Source organism: Sinocyclocheilus grahami, unplaced genomic scaffold (assembly GCF_001515645.1).
Source record: "Sinocyclocheilus grahami isolate Dianchi unplaced genomic scaffold, SAMN03320097.WGS_v1.1 scaffold68.1, whole genome shotgun sequence".
NCBI classification, from domain to species: domain Eukaryota; kingdom Metazoa; phylum Chordata; class Actinopteri; order Cypriniformes; family Cyprinidae; genus Sinocyclocheilus; species Sinocyclocheilus grahami.
Genome location: NW_015505247.1, coordinates 1,755,423 through 1,772,862, shown reverse-complemented (window position 1 = coordinate 1,772,862; position 17,440 = coordinate 1,755,423). Strand labels below are relative to the sequence as shown.

At 39.8% G+C, this 17,440-nt stretch overlaps 1 protein-coding gene across 3 annotated transcripts; it reads right to left on the bottom strand.

Annotated features, from left to right (window-relative positions):
• Window positions 1-921: 921 nt before the first annotated feature.
• eif3s10 (eukaryotic translation initiation factor 3, subunit 10 (theta)) lies at window positions 922-17,440 on the bottom strand. 3 transcript variants are annotated; one of them, XM_016272207.1, is made up of 23 exons: window positions 17,226-17,440; window positions 16,335-16,525; window positions 15,624-15,760; window positions 15,188-15,351; window positions 11,743-11,942; window positions 11,210-11,418; window positions 10,830-11,001; window positions 10,625-10,729; window positions 10,232-10,330; window positions 10,005-10,121; window positions 9,033-9,218; window positions 8,798-8,944; window positions 7,776-7,976; window positions 7,534-7,638; window positions 7,264-7,377; window positions 6,850-6,972; window positions 6,517-6,670; window positions 6,194-6,375; window positions 5,879-5,958; window positions 5,278-5,771; window positions 4,636-4,768; window positions 3,799-3,962; window positions 922-2,070 (listed from the first exon to the last, which is right to left on the bottom strand). In XM_016272207.1, exons 1-23 carry the CDS (start codon window positions 17,272-17,274, stop codon window positions 1,889-1,891), a joined length of 3,708 nt encoding a protein of 1,235 aa, XP_016127693.1. In that variant the 5' UTR covers window positions 17,275-17,440; the 3' UTR covers window positions 922-1,888. The 3 variants fall into 3 exon arrangements, with proteins under 3 accessions (XP_016127693.1, XP_016127691.1, XP_016127692.1); XM_016272205.1 differs by having other exon boundaries at window positions 5,263-5,771; window positions 17,226-17,439; XM_016272206.1 differs by lacking the exons at window positions 7,264-7,377; window positions 7,534-7,638; window positions 7,776-7,976 and adding exons at window positions 8,087-8,200; window positions 8,357-8,461 and having other exon boundaries at window positions 5,263-5,771; window positions 8,597-8,944; window positions 17,226-17,439.

Below are 17,440 nucleotides of genomic sequence, written 5' to 3'. Positions count from 1 at the left end.
TAAGCCTTTTAGCCCAGACAATTATAGTCGTTTTCATTCAAGAACGTTAAAAGCATTTGAAATGAATTGATCAGTTTTAATATATCTTTCGTACACAAGCCACATGCAAAATACACACATTAAGCCATATAAAATAATATCTTAGACCATAGGTTACAGTGCAACTGGAAGACTTAAAAGAAGCATTCAAGATTTGTCCTTTATCTAATGATCGTTTTCCTAACATCCGAGTTTTGCATTCCGTAATGGCCGTCATTTTTGTGTACTTTGCTATTATATAGCCTAAACTCTTCCTGCATCTAGCCTAATATGTTCGAAAAGAACTATAAACAATACGATTTAGATCTGCAAGACTAAACTTGTAACATGTTTAAAACATTATTTCCAAATCGGAGTTTATAAATTCCAGTTAAATGACTGGAACTAGACTTTTTTTGACAAATGGCACTGGGTGGCAGATGCACCGATTAGGCGATACGTGCCGTGTAGAGGTATATATCCCACATTCACAAGCAGCATCCCTCCAGCTCGAGGTCGGCGGAGTTTACACACGGTGACCCGTGGTCAAACTTCACAAAGTAGGTCTTGGCAAATATACGGGCCTAATCTAGTTTGGGAGTTCATAACCTCTTGCATGGGAATTTGAGGCTCCAATTGTGGGATTATTGGCCTTAATTGTGGATTTTCCACTAGAATGCAACAAAGACCGCTGACATAATTGTTTCTTTCTTCGAGTCTTTTCTGCATAATGATATAATGCGAGCAAAAGTTTATCACCCTAGCAGCGGGAACAATCACGATCCAAAGAAGTCGTTGCATGAGACTAAGAACTCGCATTGATGAGGTTTACCGAGGATTACCTCTTATCATCGTGTGCGTGTGGTCCTCCTGCCCGTTAGTTTAACCTAGAGCCAGGAAGTCTTTTTTTAAACCGCCCGTTGTACCACATAAAACCTTCCTAAAAGAAAAAGACCGTCCTAATCGAGACTGGATTACGCCATTGTTATCGTTTTCTTGTGGAGATAAAATCTCAGTATACTGCTATGGCCTTGCATTGTTGTTAGAATTGTCTGCATTTTTATTGTCATATTTGCCACCAAACAAAAAGAAGAAAAATCACCAAAGACTGCAAAGTTTATTTACTAAACCTTTTTAATGCATCAACCAGGAGGACCAACATCATCGTATTAAACGCCATCATTTTCTATTAACAACAGAATGAATAGATTATAGGGATCCAATCAATTGTTCTTGGTTCATTTATGGAGAGCCGTCTAAAGCTTCGGAAAACCTTGCCGAGATTTAGGTGACCCCTAGTGGCCAAAATGATCAACTACTGATAAGGTCTGAAGTCTAACATAACCATGGATTCTTATTCCAGTTTCATTTGACACAAAAAGCATATCGTCTTCTGCAGTATAAGAACTGAAATTACGGTAATTTAATGAGCAAATGACTTTATTAATCAAGTTTTTTTTCATATTTCTAGAGGGCATACAACCACAGCATAAGCAGCAACTACAGCATGGACACAGCTGTAAAGATAACCTGATGATTTCATCTCAAAACCTCACAACCACACCTTTGACATCATGCAAAAACGTTCATGTTTTACAACATCCGCACCTCAAAGAAAAAACATCTATGTAATTTTGTGTGACCAATTGAATCCTCTAAGCATGCATAACAAAAAGGAATGAGATACTTTTCAAATGTAAGTTTTTAAAAAGGGATGAAATATAAATTGCCATGTTTGAAAACCCATTGCAAGTGTTGTAATTTTATGGCAAAGCTTGTATTTGACGTTAATGTAAGCAGTGACCTGTACTAATTAGAGAACACATCAAGGCTTAGTACAACATCAGGCGAAAAAATTGATGCTTAAGCATTAGCGGCGGACAGTAGTCCAGCCATCATCATCCGTCTCGTTCTTGATCCGGCGCAGATTTTCCTTATCTTTGTCAGAGCGCCAGGTGCTCTTCTCACCGCCATCACGGTCCCGGTCATGTGGTCTGGGAGGAGCTTCTCTTTCGTCCTTGCGCTCATCGCCACCACGACGCCATGAACCACCTTTGAGTTAGGAATTAAGATGTAAGAAACTGACCTTTTAAAAGGTACCCCAAGCATATTTCACTGGCTCAGCTTTGTCATGGGGTCTTGGACTTTATATTGACACCTACTGTCATGGATGCATGAAGTCTGCCCTATTTTTATTTACTGCTGCCACTTTAAACCAGAACTGCTTATCCCGTTTTGTTTGAAATAAAAAAAATATCAATAACATGGGAGTTATTGGATTCAATTGCAATTTTCAGACTTCGTGGCAATTAAATGTTGCAGCAGCATGGCTAAGTTTTGGAGGCATTTTGCACTGCTGTGGTATCATGCATTTGTAGTTGCCAATTGAGTTAGCTTGTTCTGTTAGATGCACTTCTGTGATTTAGTTTCGTACAAGTGCTTTAAAAAATAAATAAATACATTTACTGTTATCATTTCTATTAGTAATTCTGGTCACTCATGACTAGGGCTGGGCAAAAAAATAGATTTTCAGATTAATCGTTTTTTTTAAATGACGACGATTCGATATCGATTCTCAAAAGCCGCGAATCGATCTTTTCCAGTATTTATTTCAGCACACATTTAAAACAAGATCTGATTAACTTCTTGAATCTTATCATTAATCTTCTCCACTAGATGTCACCCTTATTTACCTTGCGCGAAGTTACAACAGAAATCCTGTCATTCATTCAGCACTGATCATGGCCATACGCGCAATTCGCAATGCTCAGGTGAAATGTTATAGTAATACTATAAATCTGCGGAAGCATTTGATATCACGCACAAGGCGCCATGATTTCCGCAATGAATGAATGGCGGATGGTGCAGCGCCCTTTTTTGTTCACTACACACATACTAAAGCGCGGATGACGCTTGCGGTGTTTTCATTTTCTGCCATCTCACTATATGATGATATGAACACGAATGTCATCTCCAGCTGCTATGAGAGTCACTTCATTAGCATTTAACGTTTCATTTGAGAAATCTACTGTCATATCACATACACAGCAGCTGGAAGTTCTTCACGGCAACCCGTCAAAATAAAAGTTTAGTTTAACGTTCTACTGTCAGAATATATTACTATTTAGCAGTCTTAAGACTCAATGCTACTACTGCTAATAAATATTTATTTTTAAAGGAATAATCACATCTGTTTTCTTTTTAATTTTAACAGTAAACCTCTTGTGCAGCACTTTGTTTGCCAAAAAATAAAAGGGTTTAATTTTCATTAAGGATAAATTAAATTAATGTTTTATGCCTTCATCTGATTACCAGAAAAATTAAGAACATTTTATAGGGCCCTATTATTGTTTAAAAAAGGACCCTATACAAAAAAAAAGAATAGGTTTAAAATACAGGCATGTGGTTCTTAATTTCTTTTACTATTTGTAAACTGATGTTTACAGTTCATTTTTTAGAAATATCAATAGCATTTGTATTAAAACTATATTCACTGAATGTAATAAAAAAAAAACAGAGAATCGAATCGAGAGCTTGCGTATCGAAATCGAATCGAATCGGCACATCTGAATCGATACCCAGCCCTACTCATGACTCCACATTATAAAACAGCTTTTTCTGGGCCACTGATACAGCAGCTTCATCAAGACAAAATGTGAAAATTTTAATGAAATCGGTCCAAAACACAAAACAAAAAAAAGGTTCTATATGTGTGCAAACTTACAGGAAAAATATATGACTGCACCTTTAAAGATGTGCAAGGCAGATCATAAGACTAACCTTCATCAGGGTCTCTCTGGGGCCCTCTGTTATCACGGTCATCTCTGCGGTCCCTCACGTCACGGCGTTCACGACGATCATCACGGTCAAATTCTTCACGTCGAGAGTCACGCCAACTGCTCTGCTCCTCAGCACCACCTCTTCTCCAGCCACCCCCTTCTTCCCTGAACATGCATACACATTCATATTAAACTTGGCACATTAGGACTTAACACTGCTTCTAAGCAAAATCAGTTTAAAAAATTTTTTTTTATTATAATGTGTGTAACCAAAATACCAAATTAGGGCAAAAAAAAGATTTTATGCATATCTATTCTTTACTACTTTCAGATGCTTATTCAAAAAGAAGCAAACATGCACTCATAACCATCTACAACAGATTACGATCTAAACACCATGACGTAAACATTGCTATAATTCATCAGAAGTACATCATAAGCAATTGCATGGCATAAATGTGCAGCATTTTTTGTCTGTTAACAGCTTTGAAACCACAAGCCTGAACAATATGCAACAGTGCCACGTTTTTACTTTGAAACATTAAGCGCTCGCATGTCATATCCTTTGAAGTTTAATAATCACATTCCTGTTTTTCCATCCCCACTCCTAAAAATGATCATCATAGACTTTTCTTAAATCATTTAAATCTAAAGAAAAAGGACCTGCTGAGACCCTTCATCAGTAGAATTCAAAACAGAAAAGCCTTTAGAAGGAACTTTTATTTTTCCATCCCCACCACTAAAAATGATAATTCGTTTTCCATACAAGAGTAAACTGTAAAAAAAGAAAAGTGGTTTTATTTATTTATTGTGGTTTTATTTATTTATCTATCTTTACCTGGGAGGACGTCGATCTCTAAATCGATCTCCCTCGTGACGGTCATCTCCCTCAGGCTCACCATCATCATGGCCAGTATCACGAGGAGGTCCCCAGCTTTCTTCCCGAGCCTTCTCTCGCTCTCTCCATCCACCTACAAAAGGTTACATGGAGTAATTGCATAAGTTAAAAAAATTAAAAAAAAAAGTCCTGCAAATGAGTTTATTGAAAAACCACAACTGAACTCACTATAGTTAACAAAAAATAACTTTATACTGATTAAATACAATATAAAGGGGTAATTTTTAAAAAAGGTCCACTTATATTAATGAATGATTTGCAGCAACTAAAGTAATAATTCCTTTTCCCCCCTCTTACTAAAGTTTCAACAGCCTTCCTCTGACCTCTAGAATAAAATTTTATTTTACTTTTGGTTTTATTAAAACTATTTTATTTTGCTACTATACTTTTAAAACCAATGAAATGCTGCACTTAATAACAAGCTGTGGGTTTAAACTGTCCCATGTTTCAATTACAGATGACTGCATCACATTGCATCGTGACTGGAAAATTAGATGCCTTGTGATATGACCCCTTTAACACACATATTTGTCAACATGCCCTCAGCAAGAAAAGAAATGTAACTACCATCTGTGCTAACACCTGGTCTCCCAAGTGGTTTCCAGGGTTTAGGGTCATCTCCACGACGTGGGCCAGAGTCATCCATACCCCTGCGGCCTCCCCTCTCATCATCCCCTCCTCTTCTGGGAAACCAGTCATCATCTGCCCCACGTCGAGGCCCTCTGGGTTCATCCATGCTTCTACGGGGCCCACGGTCGTCATCAAAGCCTCTTCTTGGCCCACGGTCGTCATCCATTCCACGCCTTGGTCCACGGTCGTCATCGCCTCTTCGGGGTCCTCGGTCATCGTCAAAGCCCCTCCTGGGACCACGGTCATCATCAAAGCCCCGTTTAGGTCCACGGTCATCGTCACCTCCTCGGCGCAGACCTCGTTCGTCATCAAAACCACGGCGGAGTCCTCTGTCATCTGAACCACCATGACGAGAAATTTCTCCTACTCTTCGCAAGGGCACTTCACGGTCACGGTCTTCTCGATCATTGTCTTCACGGCCTTCACGCTCCTCTTGACGCCATTCACTGGGAGGGAGGGAAAAAAAAAGATAAAATGAAATCGCAATTCTCTGCATCTGTTTTTTATCTTTTTCCTTGTGAATCAGGTTATCAATTAATGAGAAAACTCTCACCGGTCAGCAACAGGACGTCGCCATTCTGAATCACCCTCACCTCGCTTCCTCCAGCCTCCTTCTTCCCGTTCACCCCAGTCCTGGAAAGAAAATTATTCAAATTTAAACCAAGAAATAACTATATCCATCTTGTTAAAGATAGAAGTATACATTTTTTATTTTTAAAGAAATTAATACTCTTCACCAAGGGTTCATTAAATTGATCCAAAAAAAAAAAAAGATTTCTATTTCAAACGAATACTGTTCTTTTAAACTTTTGATTCAACGGTAGTGTCTAGTGTATAACACATTTGACACAGGGTTCTAATGAGTTACCTTGGTGGGTTTTTCTTCTGGTGCCTTTCTTTCCTCCTCCTTGCGGCGTTCACGCTCCTCAATTTCCTGTTGACGGGCACGCTGCTTTCTCTCCTGTTCCTCCAGCTTACGCAAGCGCTCCTGGTATTCGCGTTCTTCCTCCTCTCTTTGCTCCTGTTCCAAGCGTTCCCGCTCTTCCCGCTCTAAAACACACAAAACCAAGGACCAAATCAAAAAACGAAAAGAGGTGAGCAAAAGTTCATACATCAAATAAGATATGAATATTTTTAAGAATGTAAAATGCATCAACTGTTAACTGAGGTTGATGAACAGCAAATAAATACCTTTCTTGAGCTGTTCCTCATGGATTCTCTGAGCGTCCTCTTCTTTCTGGCGATAGAAGGCATTACGTCTGTCCTCCTTACGCTGATTCTTTCGCTCCTCAAGACGCTTCTTCCTCTCCTCAACCAAACGTTCTTGGAACTGCTTGAGTTTTTCCTGGGTACATGAGAATTGTTCAAAGCTTAGCTACCTGGAGCATCAACATCCTAACCGTCAAGGACTTTATGCAACTACTAAAACTGCATCTTATACAATGTTTATACTAACTACTGAAAGCAAATTCAATCTGTAAAACATTAACCTAATAAATTACACATTAAATTAAAGTTGATTACCTCATAAATGAAGCTTCGAGCAGCTTTAATTTTGGACAGGAAGTTCTCCTTGTCCTCCATCATCCTTGACATTCTCTGTTTGTGTTCCAGCGCCTTCTCACGCTCCATCTTCATATTGCTGATCTGAGCAACAGATAGGCACAACAACCTTTAGCTTCAATTACAATAAACAACATGGCATGATTATATTTTTCAACATGTCCTTCTCATTTAGGTGATACTAATAAATCGCTGAATCAAACTAAAACCAGACAATGACCAAGTAGGGCCTGAAGAAATATTTCAAACTACAGTTCAAGTACGTGGGGGATTTGATACTTTTTTTTTTTTGGCAAAAAATGTTAACATGGACCAGAAGGCAAAGTAAATCGCATGTAATTCTGACAAGTGCAAAAAGCAGTATGTGATTATTACCCTCTCTTCCTCCTGCAGCTCCCATAACTCCATGTCTTTGATGCGCTGCTCCTCATAGGCTTTCTTGATCAGGGGAATCTCCTCAAGGCGCTTGGCTCTCTCAAAGTAGTCAATCTGGAATATGCATAATAGTATCACTCCAGTGTAATATTCGGATATCATCTACTCAGCTGCACAGAATTAACCCTAATCCTCTTACTTTTAAAACAGTTACCAACTTAATTATTTACAATAACAAAATACTTCATGAATGTGTAATGTAAGCTATACCTTCTTTTCCTGGTTTTTCAGACGCTCCTGAAGTTCTTTCTTCTCTTTTTCTAGTTGTTCTACCTGTTTGGCCATGATGAAGTCAGGGTCCAGCTCTTCCAGATCCTACAACATAAAATTAACAATTAAATAAAAATAAACATTTTCAACTGAAAACACAGTCGACATTTCATTTTCTGGGTAACTTAAAATAAAACTGTCTGGTGTGTTCTAAATGGCCACTCCCCTAACAAACTCAGTACCTCAATATCGATGTCTTTAAAGGCCTTGGCTCCCAGCTCAGTCTTCTTGATCTGCTCCAGTCGCTCACGCACTGTCTTTTTTTTTATTTGCTCGTGTTCTTGCATGATGCGCTCCTTTTCTCGCTCTTTGGCCTCCTGTCTAAGACGCTCTTCCTCGGCTTTGCGCACTTTCTGAAGCGCTGCCTCCCGTTGCTCCAGCTCCTCTTTCTCCCTCTGGATGTTGAGGCTCTCCAGACGCTTAACATGGACCAGAAGGCAAAGTAAATCGCATGTAATTCTGACAAGTGCAAAAAGCAGTATGTGATTATTACCCTCTCTTCCTCCTGCAGCTCCCATAACTCCATGTCTTTGATGCGCTGCTCCTCATAGGCTTTCTTGATCAGGGGAATCTCCTCAAGGCGCTTGGCTCTCTCAAAGTAGTCAATCTGGAATATGCATAATAGTATCACTCCAGTGTAATATTCGGATATCATCTACTCAGCTGCACAGAATTAACCCTAATCCTCTTACTTTTAAAACAGTTACCAACTTAATTATTTACAATAACAAAATACTTCATGAATGTGTAATGTAAGCTATACCTTCTTTTCCTGGTTTTTCAGACGCTCCTGAAGTTCTTTCTTCTCTTTTTCTAGTTGTTCTACCTGTTTGGCCATGATGAAGTCAGGGTCCAGCTCTTCCAGATCCTACAACATAAAATTAACAATTAAATAAAAATAAAAATTTTCAACTGAAAACAGTCGACATTTCATTTTCTGGGTAACTTAAAATAAAACTGTCTGGTGTGTTCTAAATGGCCACTCCCCTAACAAACTCAGTACCTCAATATCGATGTCTTTAAAGGCCTTGGCTCCCAGCTCAGTCTTCTTGATCTGCTCCAGTCGCTCACGCACTGTCTTTTTTTTTATTTGCTCGTGTTCTTGCATGATGCGCTCCTTTTCTCGCTCTTTGGCCTCCTGTCTAAGACGCTCTTCCTCGGCTTTGCGCACTTTCTGAAGCTCTGCCTCCCGTTGCTCCAGCTCCTCTTTCTCCCTCTGGATGTTGAGGCTCTCCAGACGCTCTTTGCGTTCCTCAATCGTTTGACGGCGAGCAAGGATGCGCTGATGCTCTTTGCGGGCATTCTTCAGGTAGGATGTGATGGCCTGCTGACTCTGTTCCTCATGTTCTTGCTGTGGGCAAAGTTAGAGCTGATGACGATACTGAAATATAACACTGACCAGCAGAGAGATAATTGATTAAACTTAGCAGTGGTCTTACCAGTATGGATGCAGGTTTGATGACCTGGATGGCTTTAGCCAAGGAGGATGACATGGCAGTGAGTTGATTCCGTATCTGTTCAGAGGGCATGTTCTGCAGGAACGGACCTACTGGAGAATCCTCTTTGGTAGAATAGTTCAGATCGGAGCCAAAACTCAGTGTACGAGATGTATGATCGATGCGTACCTTTTGGTAAATACACAAACTTTGTCACAACAATATTTTGGACAATTTGGAGATTTTGCTTGACCATGTAATTAACTACTAAGATGCTTGATTTAGGGGGCTTTCGCAATGGCAAATTAATTCGAAACAGGGCACGGTTCGCATGAAAAATCATTAATGTAAAATCTGTCAGGTGAACCCGGGTGCGCACCGGGATACCGAACCCGAGACTACTTGAAGGAGATGGTCTGAGTTCAGTTGCACTCGAACTGTGGAATGGTTCACGTGAATATGAAAACATCACGGACTTTGGTGCGCACTTGTTCAGGAAGTAAAGTAACCTGCGCATGCGATTTTGCAGATTACAATGTATTTTCTTAAATAAAACACATAGGTAATGAGAGTGTTGCCGATTTACCATGGATTCTAGCGAGAGTGAGCCTGAGTGTATTTGATGTAGCAAGTGCAATCAGAGCGGCAAATGAATGGTAATCCACTGTCTCCTCAAAATAGCAGTCTACATGCACCTCACATACAGTAAACCCATGTTGTTTACTCTGCTGTGCATAATAGCACCAAATTAATAAAAAAACACAATATATTGACCAACGTTCTGTTTTCTATCATGCGTTGTGCACGTTTGTGCTGACGTAAGAAATGAAAACACACCAGAGTTCGATAGAATCAAGTTCAGTGTGAAACCAGACCAACGCTGCGGGGGGCACCAGGAACAATAGCGCCCGGGCTCAAACCGCAGCAAAAAGCAGTGTAAAAGCCCCCTTAGAGACTACGTGTGGTTTGCTATACCTGTAGGTCACAGTGCCGTGCTGCATCTACAATTGAGCGCTCCAGTTGGAAAGCATCGACAAATGGTACCAGAGATGCTAACCTGCTGAACTCAATGCTCTGGTAGATCTGAGCCACCTGGAATATTAAAACCCAGAAGACAAGATTTGACGATCTGCAGAAGAATGAAGCCTGCACAGATTCTCCAAGTAATTATTAAACGTCTGGGAGAAGATGATCAAATCAACCTGTTGTAGCAGTCTGAGGATGGTGTTGTTCTGCAAGTGAGGAACATAATGCTGCAGGTCTGATTCTTTCTCAACTTGGTCCCTCACCCAGTTCAGCACCTAAAGCAGCAGCAGCAAGAACACATACACTGCATAAATATGTATTTAGTGTGTGTTGACATCAAGAACACTATAACATTGAAGACTGCTGTGTCAAAATAGTCTAACAAGTACATCACTCTTCTTAATTAAGTTTATGGAAGTCAGTAGCTTAAAAGAGTTTTAGTGTTTAGCATGTGCAAATGTTTATTTTATTTTACTGTGGATATGTACATGATTCTTATAAGTTCAGAAAAAAAAACACTGACTGGTATAGACATAAGTCACATAATATAATTCTAATGTACCACTCACTTTAGTCACTCTTCCACAAAGTTTTAGAGGGTGGAAGTCCACCTCCAACCAATTGTAGAGCTCTTTGACTTCAGGAACAACATACTGAAGCAGGTTGAATCTCACCTAAGACAAAAGTAATACCCAAGAAGGTTCTCAATCTATTTTCAATAAACCATAAATTTAAGGGATTACAAAAATGATCAATGGACAGAAAAGATATTACCATGTCATTGATGAGACTCTGGCGGGTGGGTGGAGACTGAAGTCCAAGCAAAGTAGCCAGTCTGCGTTGTTTCTCTACAATGATGCCATCCATGTCCAACAGACGAGCGATATCAGTACGCTCAGGGGTGATGGGAATAGACAAAGTGGCCAAAAGCACTCGAGTGGACATTCTGAATGAAACAAATAAAACACACAGCAATTGAAACTTCGAAGCAAGTCTCAATCAACTAATAAATAATGAAGAAAGGTTTTCTGATTTCAAGAAATGGCTACCTACAGTACAATTACAGCAAAATTACAATACAAAGCACTCAAAAAAACAAACAAAAAAAAACAAACCCTTGTTCAAGCTGATGATTGCTCTTATTTAATGCTCACCTCTGCATCTCTTCTGGGGTAAGGTTCTTGCGCATTTCCCGGGAGAGGTGATAAAGTCTGTGTAGGGTGCAGGCATGGAATAAGGCATTGCCAGACTTCCAGAATACAGTGGACACCTTATTGTAGTAATTGGCCATAAGTTGGGGTTTAGGGGGCTTCTTTGAGAGGGCAAACAATCCATGGATGTCTTCAACTGCTTTGAATGCTTCCTGTATTGATTACAAAGAATGTAAGCAACCGGTATAATCAACAAGTCATTAAAGTTTGTGCAACACAGAATAACCATTAAGTGTATAGTGCAAAAGGGCAGGATGTCACTTTTTCTCACAAATGAAACCCATCTAATTGCATTTACACTTTTTCTGTAATCAATAGTTTGTTCTTTGTTTGCATGTAAAGCACTCCTTTGCACTGTAAAAAGGTTGACAGCAGCAGCAAAAATGAAGACTATACTCAACTGAAGATATTTATATTCGATTATAAACATTTATATAGTCTTTTGTATATTGGTGCCAAGTATGAAGAACAGACACCTGCCACAGCTCCATGCTAATAGCGCTGTCCAGCTGGACCAGACGTGTCTCGAGATGCATGGACTGGCTCTCGGGATTGTTCAGGTTAATGGCAGTGCTCTGGTTGTGATGTCGTTGGATCTGTCCCAGATGCATTCGCAGGTTGTCACACAGCTTACGGAACTCTGCTTTACGGGTGTACTGCAGGCAAAACTTAAACGCTGTGAGAGAATATTTTTGTTATAAATTTCTGCACAAAAGAATATACATTTTAGGTATCATATAACATGATTACCATATATAATACAATGCTCTACCAATTCTACAGGTTCATGTTCCATAATTCTACACATACACTCTGCTTTACGGGTGTACTGCAGGCAAAACTTAAACGCTGTGAGAGAATATTTTTGTTATAAATTTCATTTTAAAAAATACATTTTAGGTATCATATAACATGATTACCATATATAATACAATGCTCTACCAATTCTACAGGTTCATGTTCCATAATTCTACACATAGAGTGCCTTGCGAAAATATTCATAACCCTTAATTTTTTTCACATTTTATGTTGCTGCCTTATGTTAAACTGCTTAAAATTATCTGGGACAGTTGAAATTTAGCTCAGGAGCATTCATATTGCTTGTAGATGTTGCTACACTTCGAGTAAAGTTAACCTGTGGCAAATTAAATTGAATGGGTATGATTTGGAAAGGCACACACATCTTAAAGGGATACTCCACCCCAAAATTAAAATTGTCATTAATCACTTACCCCCATGTTGTTCCAAACCCATTGAAGCTTCGTTCGTCTTCGGAACACAATTTAAGATATTTTGGATGAAAACCGGGAGGCTTGTGACTGTCCCATAGACTGCCAAGTAAATTACACGGTCAAGGTTCAGAAAAGTATGAAAAGCATCGTCAGAATAGTCCATCTGCCATCAGTGGTTCAACCGTAACGTTATGAAGCGACGAGAATACTTTTTGTATGCAAAGAAAACTAAAACAATGACTTTATTCAACAATTCGTCTCCTCTATGTCTGTCCGCATCACCGTAGCACCATTTTGGAGAATATGAGCCGAACACAGGCAACTTACGCTCTTCTGTGTCAGCCGCGCCACAAGGATACGTTTTCTACGTGTATTTACACTGTGATTTGAAAGAAAACAGAGACAGAAGAGCGTAAGCTGATTCTCCAAAATAGCACTACGGTGATGCGGACAGACATATGGCGCTTTTCCACTGCATGGTACGGCACGGTACCGTTACCAAAACGTGACGTGTAATCTCTGCTGATCACGGATTGGCCAGAGAGAATCGTCACTACCTGCGTCACTGAACTTGCGACACAAACACAAAAGAACCGCTAGATTTAAATCAGCACACCCAGCGAAGGATCGAACGCAACTGTTTGGAACGTTTTGTTGTCCGTTGAGGAAGAACAGATGCTCCTCTCGTTGATGGCAGAGGAGCGGATCCAGCGAGAGCTTGATGGGGCAACGCGGAATGAAAAAGGTTTTTTTTTTTTAAGGAGTCGTGGTAGTAGAGGCGGCACAACTATAACGACATGTGAATAATCCTGCCCACTCTAAAGCGGTACTGAACTGCAGTGGAAATGCAAACCGTGCCGAGCCATACCACGCAATGGAAAAGCGCCAATAGAGGAGACTAATTGTTCAATAAAGTCGTCATTTTTGTTTTCTTCGCATACAAAAAGTATTCTCGTCGCTTCATAACGTTACGATTGAACCACTGATTGCAGATGGACTATTCTGACGATGCTTTTCATACTTTTCTGGACCTTGACAGTGTAATTTACTTGGCAGTCTTTGGGACAGTCACAAGCCTCCCGGTTTTCATCCAAAATATCTTAAATAGTGTTCCGAAGACGAACGAAGCTTTTACGGGTTTGGAACGACATGGGGGTAAGTGATTAATGACAAAATTTTCATTTTGGGGTGGAGCATCCCTTTAATAAAAGGTCTAACAGCTGAGAGCAAAATCCAAGCCCTGAGGTCAAAAGAACTGCCTGTAGAGCTCAAAAACAGGTTTGTGTCAAGCCACACATCTGGGGAAGAGTTCAGAAAAAAAAAATCAGCTTCTTTGAAGGGTCACAGAAGCATGTAGTCTCTGTTACCCTTAATGGAAGAAGTCTGAAACAACCAGGACTCTTCCTAGAGCTGGTCGCCTGGCCAAACTGAGCAATTGATGGAGAAGGGTCTTGGTTAGAGTGGAGAACAAGATGGTCACTCTAGTTGAGTTCCATGATCATATATGCAGATGGGAGAAATCTATAGAAGGACAAATATCACTGCAACACTCCACCGATCTGGGCTTTATGTCGGAGTGGCCAGACTCAATCTTCTCCTCAGCGAAGACACATGAAAACACACTTGGATTTTGCATAAAAACACCAAAAGGGCTCTCAGACTCTGAGAAACAAGAGTCTCTAGTCTGATGAACCTCAATTCCAAGCATCACGTTTGAAGGAAACCAGGCACTGTTCATCACCTGAAGAGTACCACCCCAAAAGTAAAGTGTGCTGGTAGCAGCCTCATGCTGTGGGGTTGGCAGGGCAGGGACCGAGAGACAGAGGGAAGATAAGCTCAATGCACCAAAATATTGAGTTAGCCTTAATAAAAACCCAGTCCAGAGCATTCAGAACCTCAGACTGGGCAGAAGGTTCACCTTCCAACAGCACAATGAACCCAAGCACACAGCAAGAGTGGCTTATAGACACCTCTGTGAATGTCCTTGAGTGGCCCAGCCTGAGCTTGAACCCAATCAAATAATTCTGGAGAAACTTGAAAATGTGCATTTTCTCCCATCCAACCTGACAGAGCTTGAGAGGTGAAGAGGTGAGGAGAAGAATGGCAGATAATTGCCAAATGGTGATGATCAAAGCTTGTCGCATCAAACAAAAAAGATTTGAGACTGTAAATGTGCTTAAATATTTCGTTAATACTTAATAGTAGTTAATACTTAGTTAATAAATAATTTAGTTTAATGAATACTTATGCAATGTACTTATTTCAGTTTTAGAATGGCAGATATTGCCAAATGGTGATGATCAAAGCTTGTCGCATCAAACAAAAAAGATTTGAGACTGTAAATGTGCTTATTTGAGACTTTAATACTTAATAGTAGTTAATACTTAGTTAATAAATAATTTAGTTTAATGAATACTTATGCAATGTACTTATTTCAGTTTTTTATTTTTAATAAATTTACGAAGTTGTGACAATTCTGTTTTTGCTTTGCCAGTATGGTGTATGGAGTGTAGATTGATGTGGGAAAAAAGTAATTTAAAGCAGTTTAACATAAGGCAGCAACATAACAAAATGTGAAAAAATGAATGGGGTATGAATACTTTCGCAAGGCACTGTAAATCCTTATCTGTACCATATGCTAAAACTCCCACAAGCAAATGTTTTTGTGTTATATGGGCTTTACACTGACCTTGCTGAGCAATGTCATGGTAAAGGCGCTCCACTTTGGAGTTATTCCTTAGCAGGTCCAGGCACTGGCGGTACGACTCCCACAAGAACTTTACCCAAGGCGTGAGCAGAAGTCTGTCAGTGCGGTCTTGAGTGTCTTCACCACTGACGGCACTCAACAGAACACTGAAAAACAGGGGGAAAAAAACCAACAACAACAGTTAGCGCTTCAGATAATCTTTTACGGAACACAATCATATTGATATAGAACCATCCCCTTCAAACAAAGATTGAACATGTCCTGTCTGCATTTAGCATAATGTAGTGAAATTCTGAAATGATAAATGAATTGAAATGAAATGTAAATTAATTACACTAATAATAACAACAACAACAAAAAACATTTACTTTAGACACATCAGTTGGAAAGAACTGTTAGAGCCTTTAGGATCCTGTACCTTTCTGGGGTCTGAATGTTGTCCAGATCCTCAATGTCCAGCACCATCTGCTGAGACTCCTCTTTCGCTGTCTCAGTCTTCTCTTCTGCAAGTTTCAGGTAAGCACGGACCACATCCTCCAGAGATTTGATATTCACCTGAAGCACAAGCGGAGGAGCGGTCAGTAATTTCATGAGGATATAACTTACAACTGACTTCTCGTTTTTTTCGCCTGTACAGAAAATTTATGTAAACTCTACAATAAAATGTTCACTAGAAAAACATCATGATTGCAATAACACTACTAAAAGCACTATGACACAAATGACTAAACTTTAAAGGCGCCATGAAACAGAAGTAGCAAAAGATTTTTTCTTCCATATTGTGCCGTTCACCTGAGTTTTGAAAAATAAAAAATATAGGGTGTTTGTTTTCTATTCATCAGTTGTTGATTGGATTTGGAGATGTGGGCATTGCACTCAAAAGTGGAGCCAGAAGAACACAACCTTTAAGTGGACTAAAAGATTAGAGAAGTCCTGCAAACGTCACCAGAGAGAAGTCTGTTGTTTTATGACATTGATTAAACACTACAAAGTCAAAAAAAAATCTATTAATAGCAAAAAAACATTCATATTAAGGTCTATAACGTGCATTTAGGAAATAGATGATTTTCATGCAGACTCTAAAAGTTCTATTTTTCTGCTTGGGTATATAATAATTATGGTCTCAAACCTGTTGACAGATGTTTTTGTACTGATACAGTCCCTCCTTTGCCAAGTGGCTCTTGCGCAGGTCCACACAGAGCTCCAGGTATTTGAGCATGATAGGCTCGTGTATCTTCTGCCATGTTCGATGTTTTTTGCTCTTGATGACATCGTAGAGCACATCCAAAGCTGGCTGCTTTTTACCAACTTCAAGAAACTCTGAAAAAAGAAACAGAAAGACTGTCATGGCCACCACACTCTTTGAGAATATGTTGATTTTTGACATATACAGCATTCAGACGGGCCTGAATCACAGAAAAATGTTTCATGATCTTGCTGAAGTATTTATGCATCATACAGCCCCTCAAATACCACTTTCATCACAAATATGTTATTTACAGCTGACTATAATATTGAATGAGCAGAGAAAATAAATCTGGTGGCAGGTGCGCAATGCTGCTATTCCACTAATTTTGTCCAAATGACAACATATTTGGTTCTCATTCACGTATAAGGAAGACTGTTATAGCTTTATGGATTTTTTTTCGGTGTATACGGTTAATAAACCTTTAACCTCCGATACCAGAAGTTGTCACTGCTAAGCTAGCGGAATGGAAAAGCTTGCTAACACACATGGTAGCATTAACAAAAACGGTCTCTACCTTTGTTCGTTTACTAAGTGTGCAAAATATTTACACTTATTAATAATGTCCTTTTTCTGAGTACGCTAAGAATATGAATAATATATGATACAGTAATAAAGGAGGTTTAAAACGCTGCATCATACACGACACACGGGCCCAGCAACTGTGACATCCGGCCTGCACGGAACATGGCTACTCCAGCACGCGCCATATCGAGCTAACAGCTAAACTCACGACTACAGTCCAAGAGACGACCGCCTACAATATTCACTCACCGTTTGCTCGCTTAAGAGCGTTCTCCGGTCTCTGGAAATAGGCTGGCATTGTTATGGCTTGCTAGCAGGCAGTTTTCAGATAGTCGAGGCTGTTTTATTGACTCTGCCTGTCCATCCGCGCCGTGACTTCTCGCCGCGCAAGCAAGAAAGGACTAGTGTACGTGAACTGCGCCGGTGAGGGAGACGAGAGTTCCCGTATGTGCGCGTACACGCTT

Excerpts from the sequence above, each read along its gene's own strand:
- eif3s10 (XM_016272206.1), bottom strand. The coding sequence starts at position 17,274 with ATGCCAGCCTATTTCCAGAGACCGGAGAACGCTCTTAAGCGAGCAAAC. Across the intron at positions 9,219-10,004 it reads CACGGCACTGTGACCTACAG|GTACGCATCGATCATACATC; the intron begins GTATAGCAAACC and ends ATTTACCAAAAG. Across the intron at positions 8,945-9,032 it reads TCAAACCTGCATCCATACTG|CAAGAACATGAGGAACAGAG; the intron begins GTAAGACCACTG and ends CTTTGCCCACAG.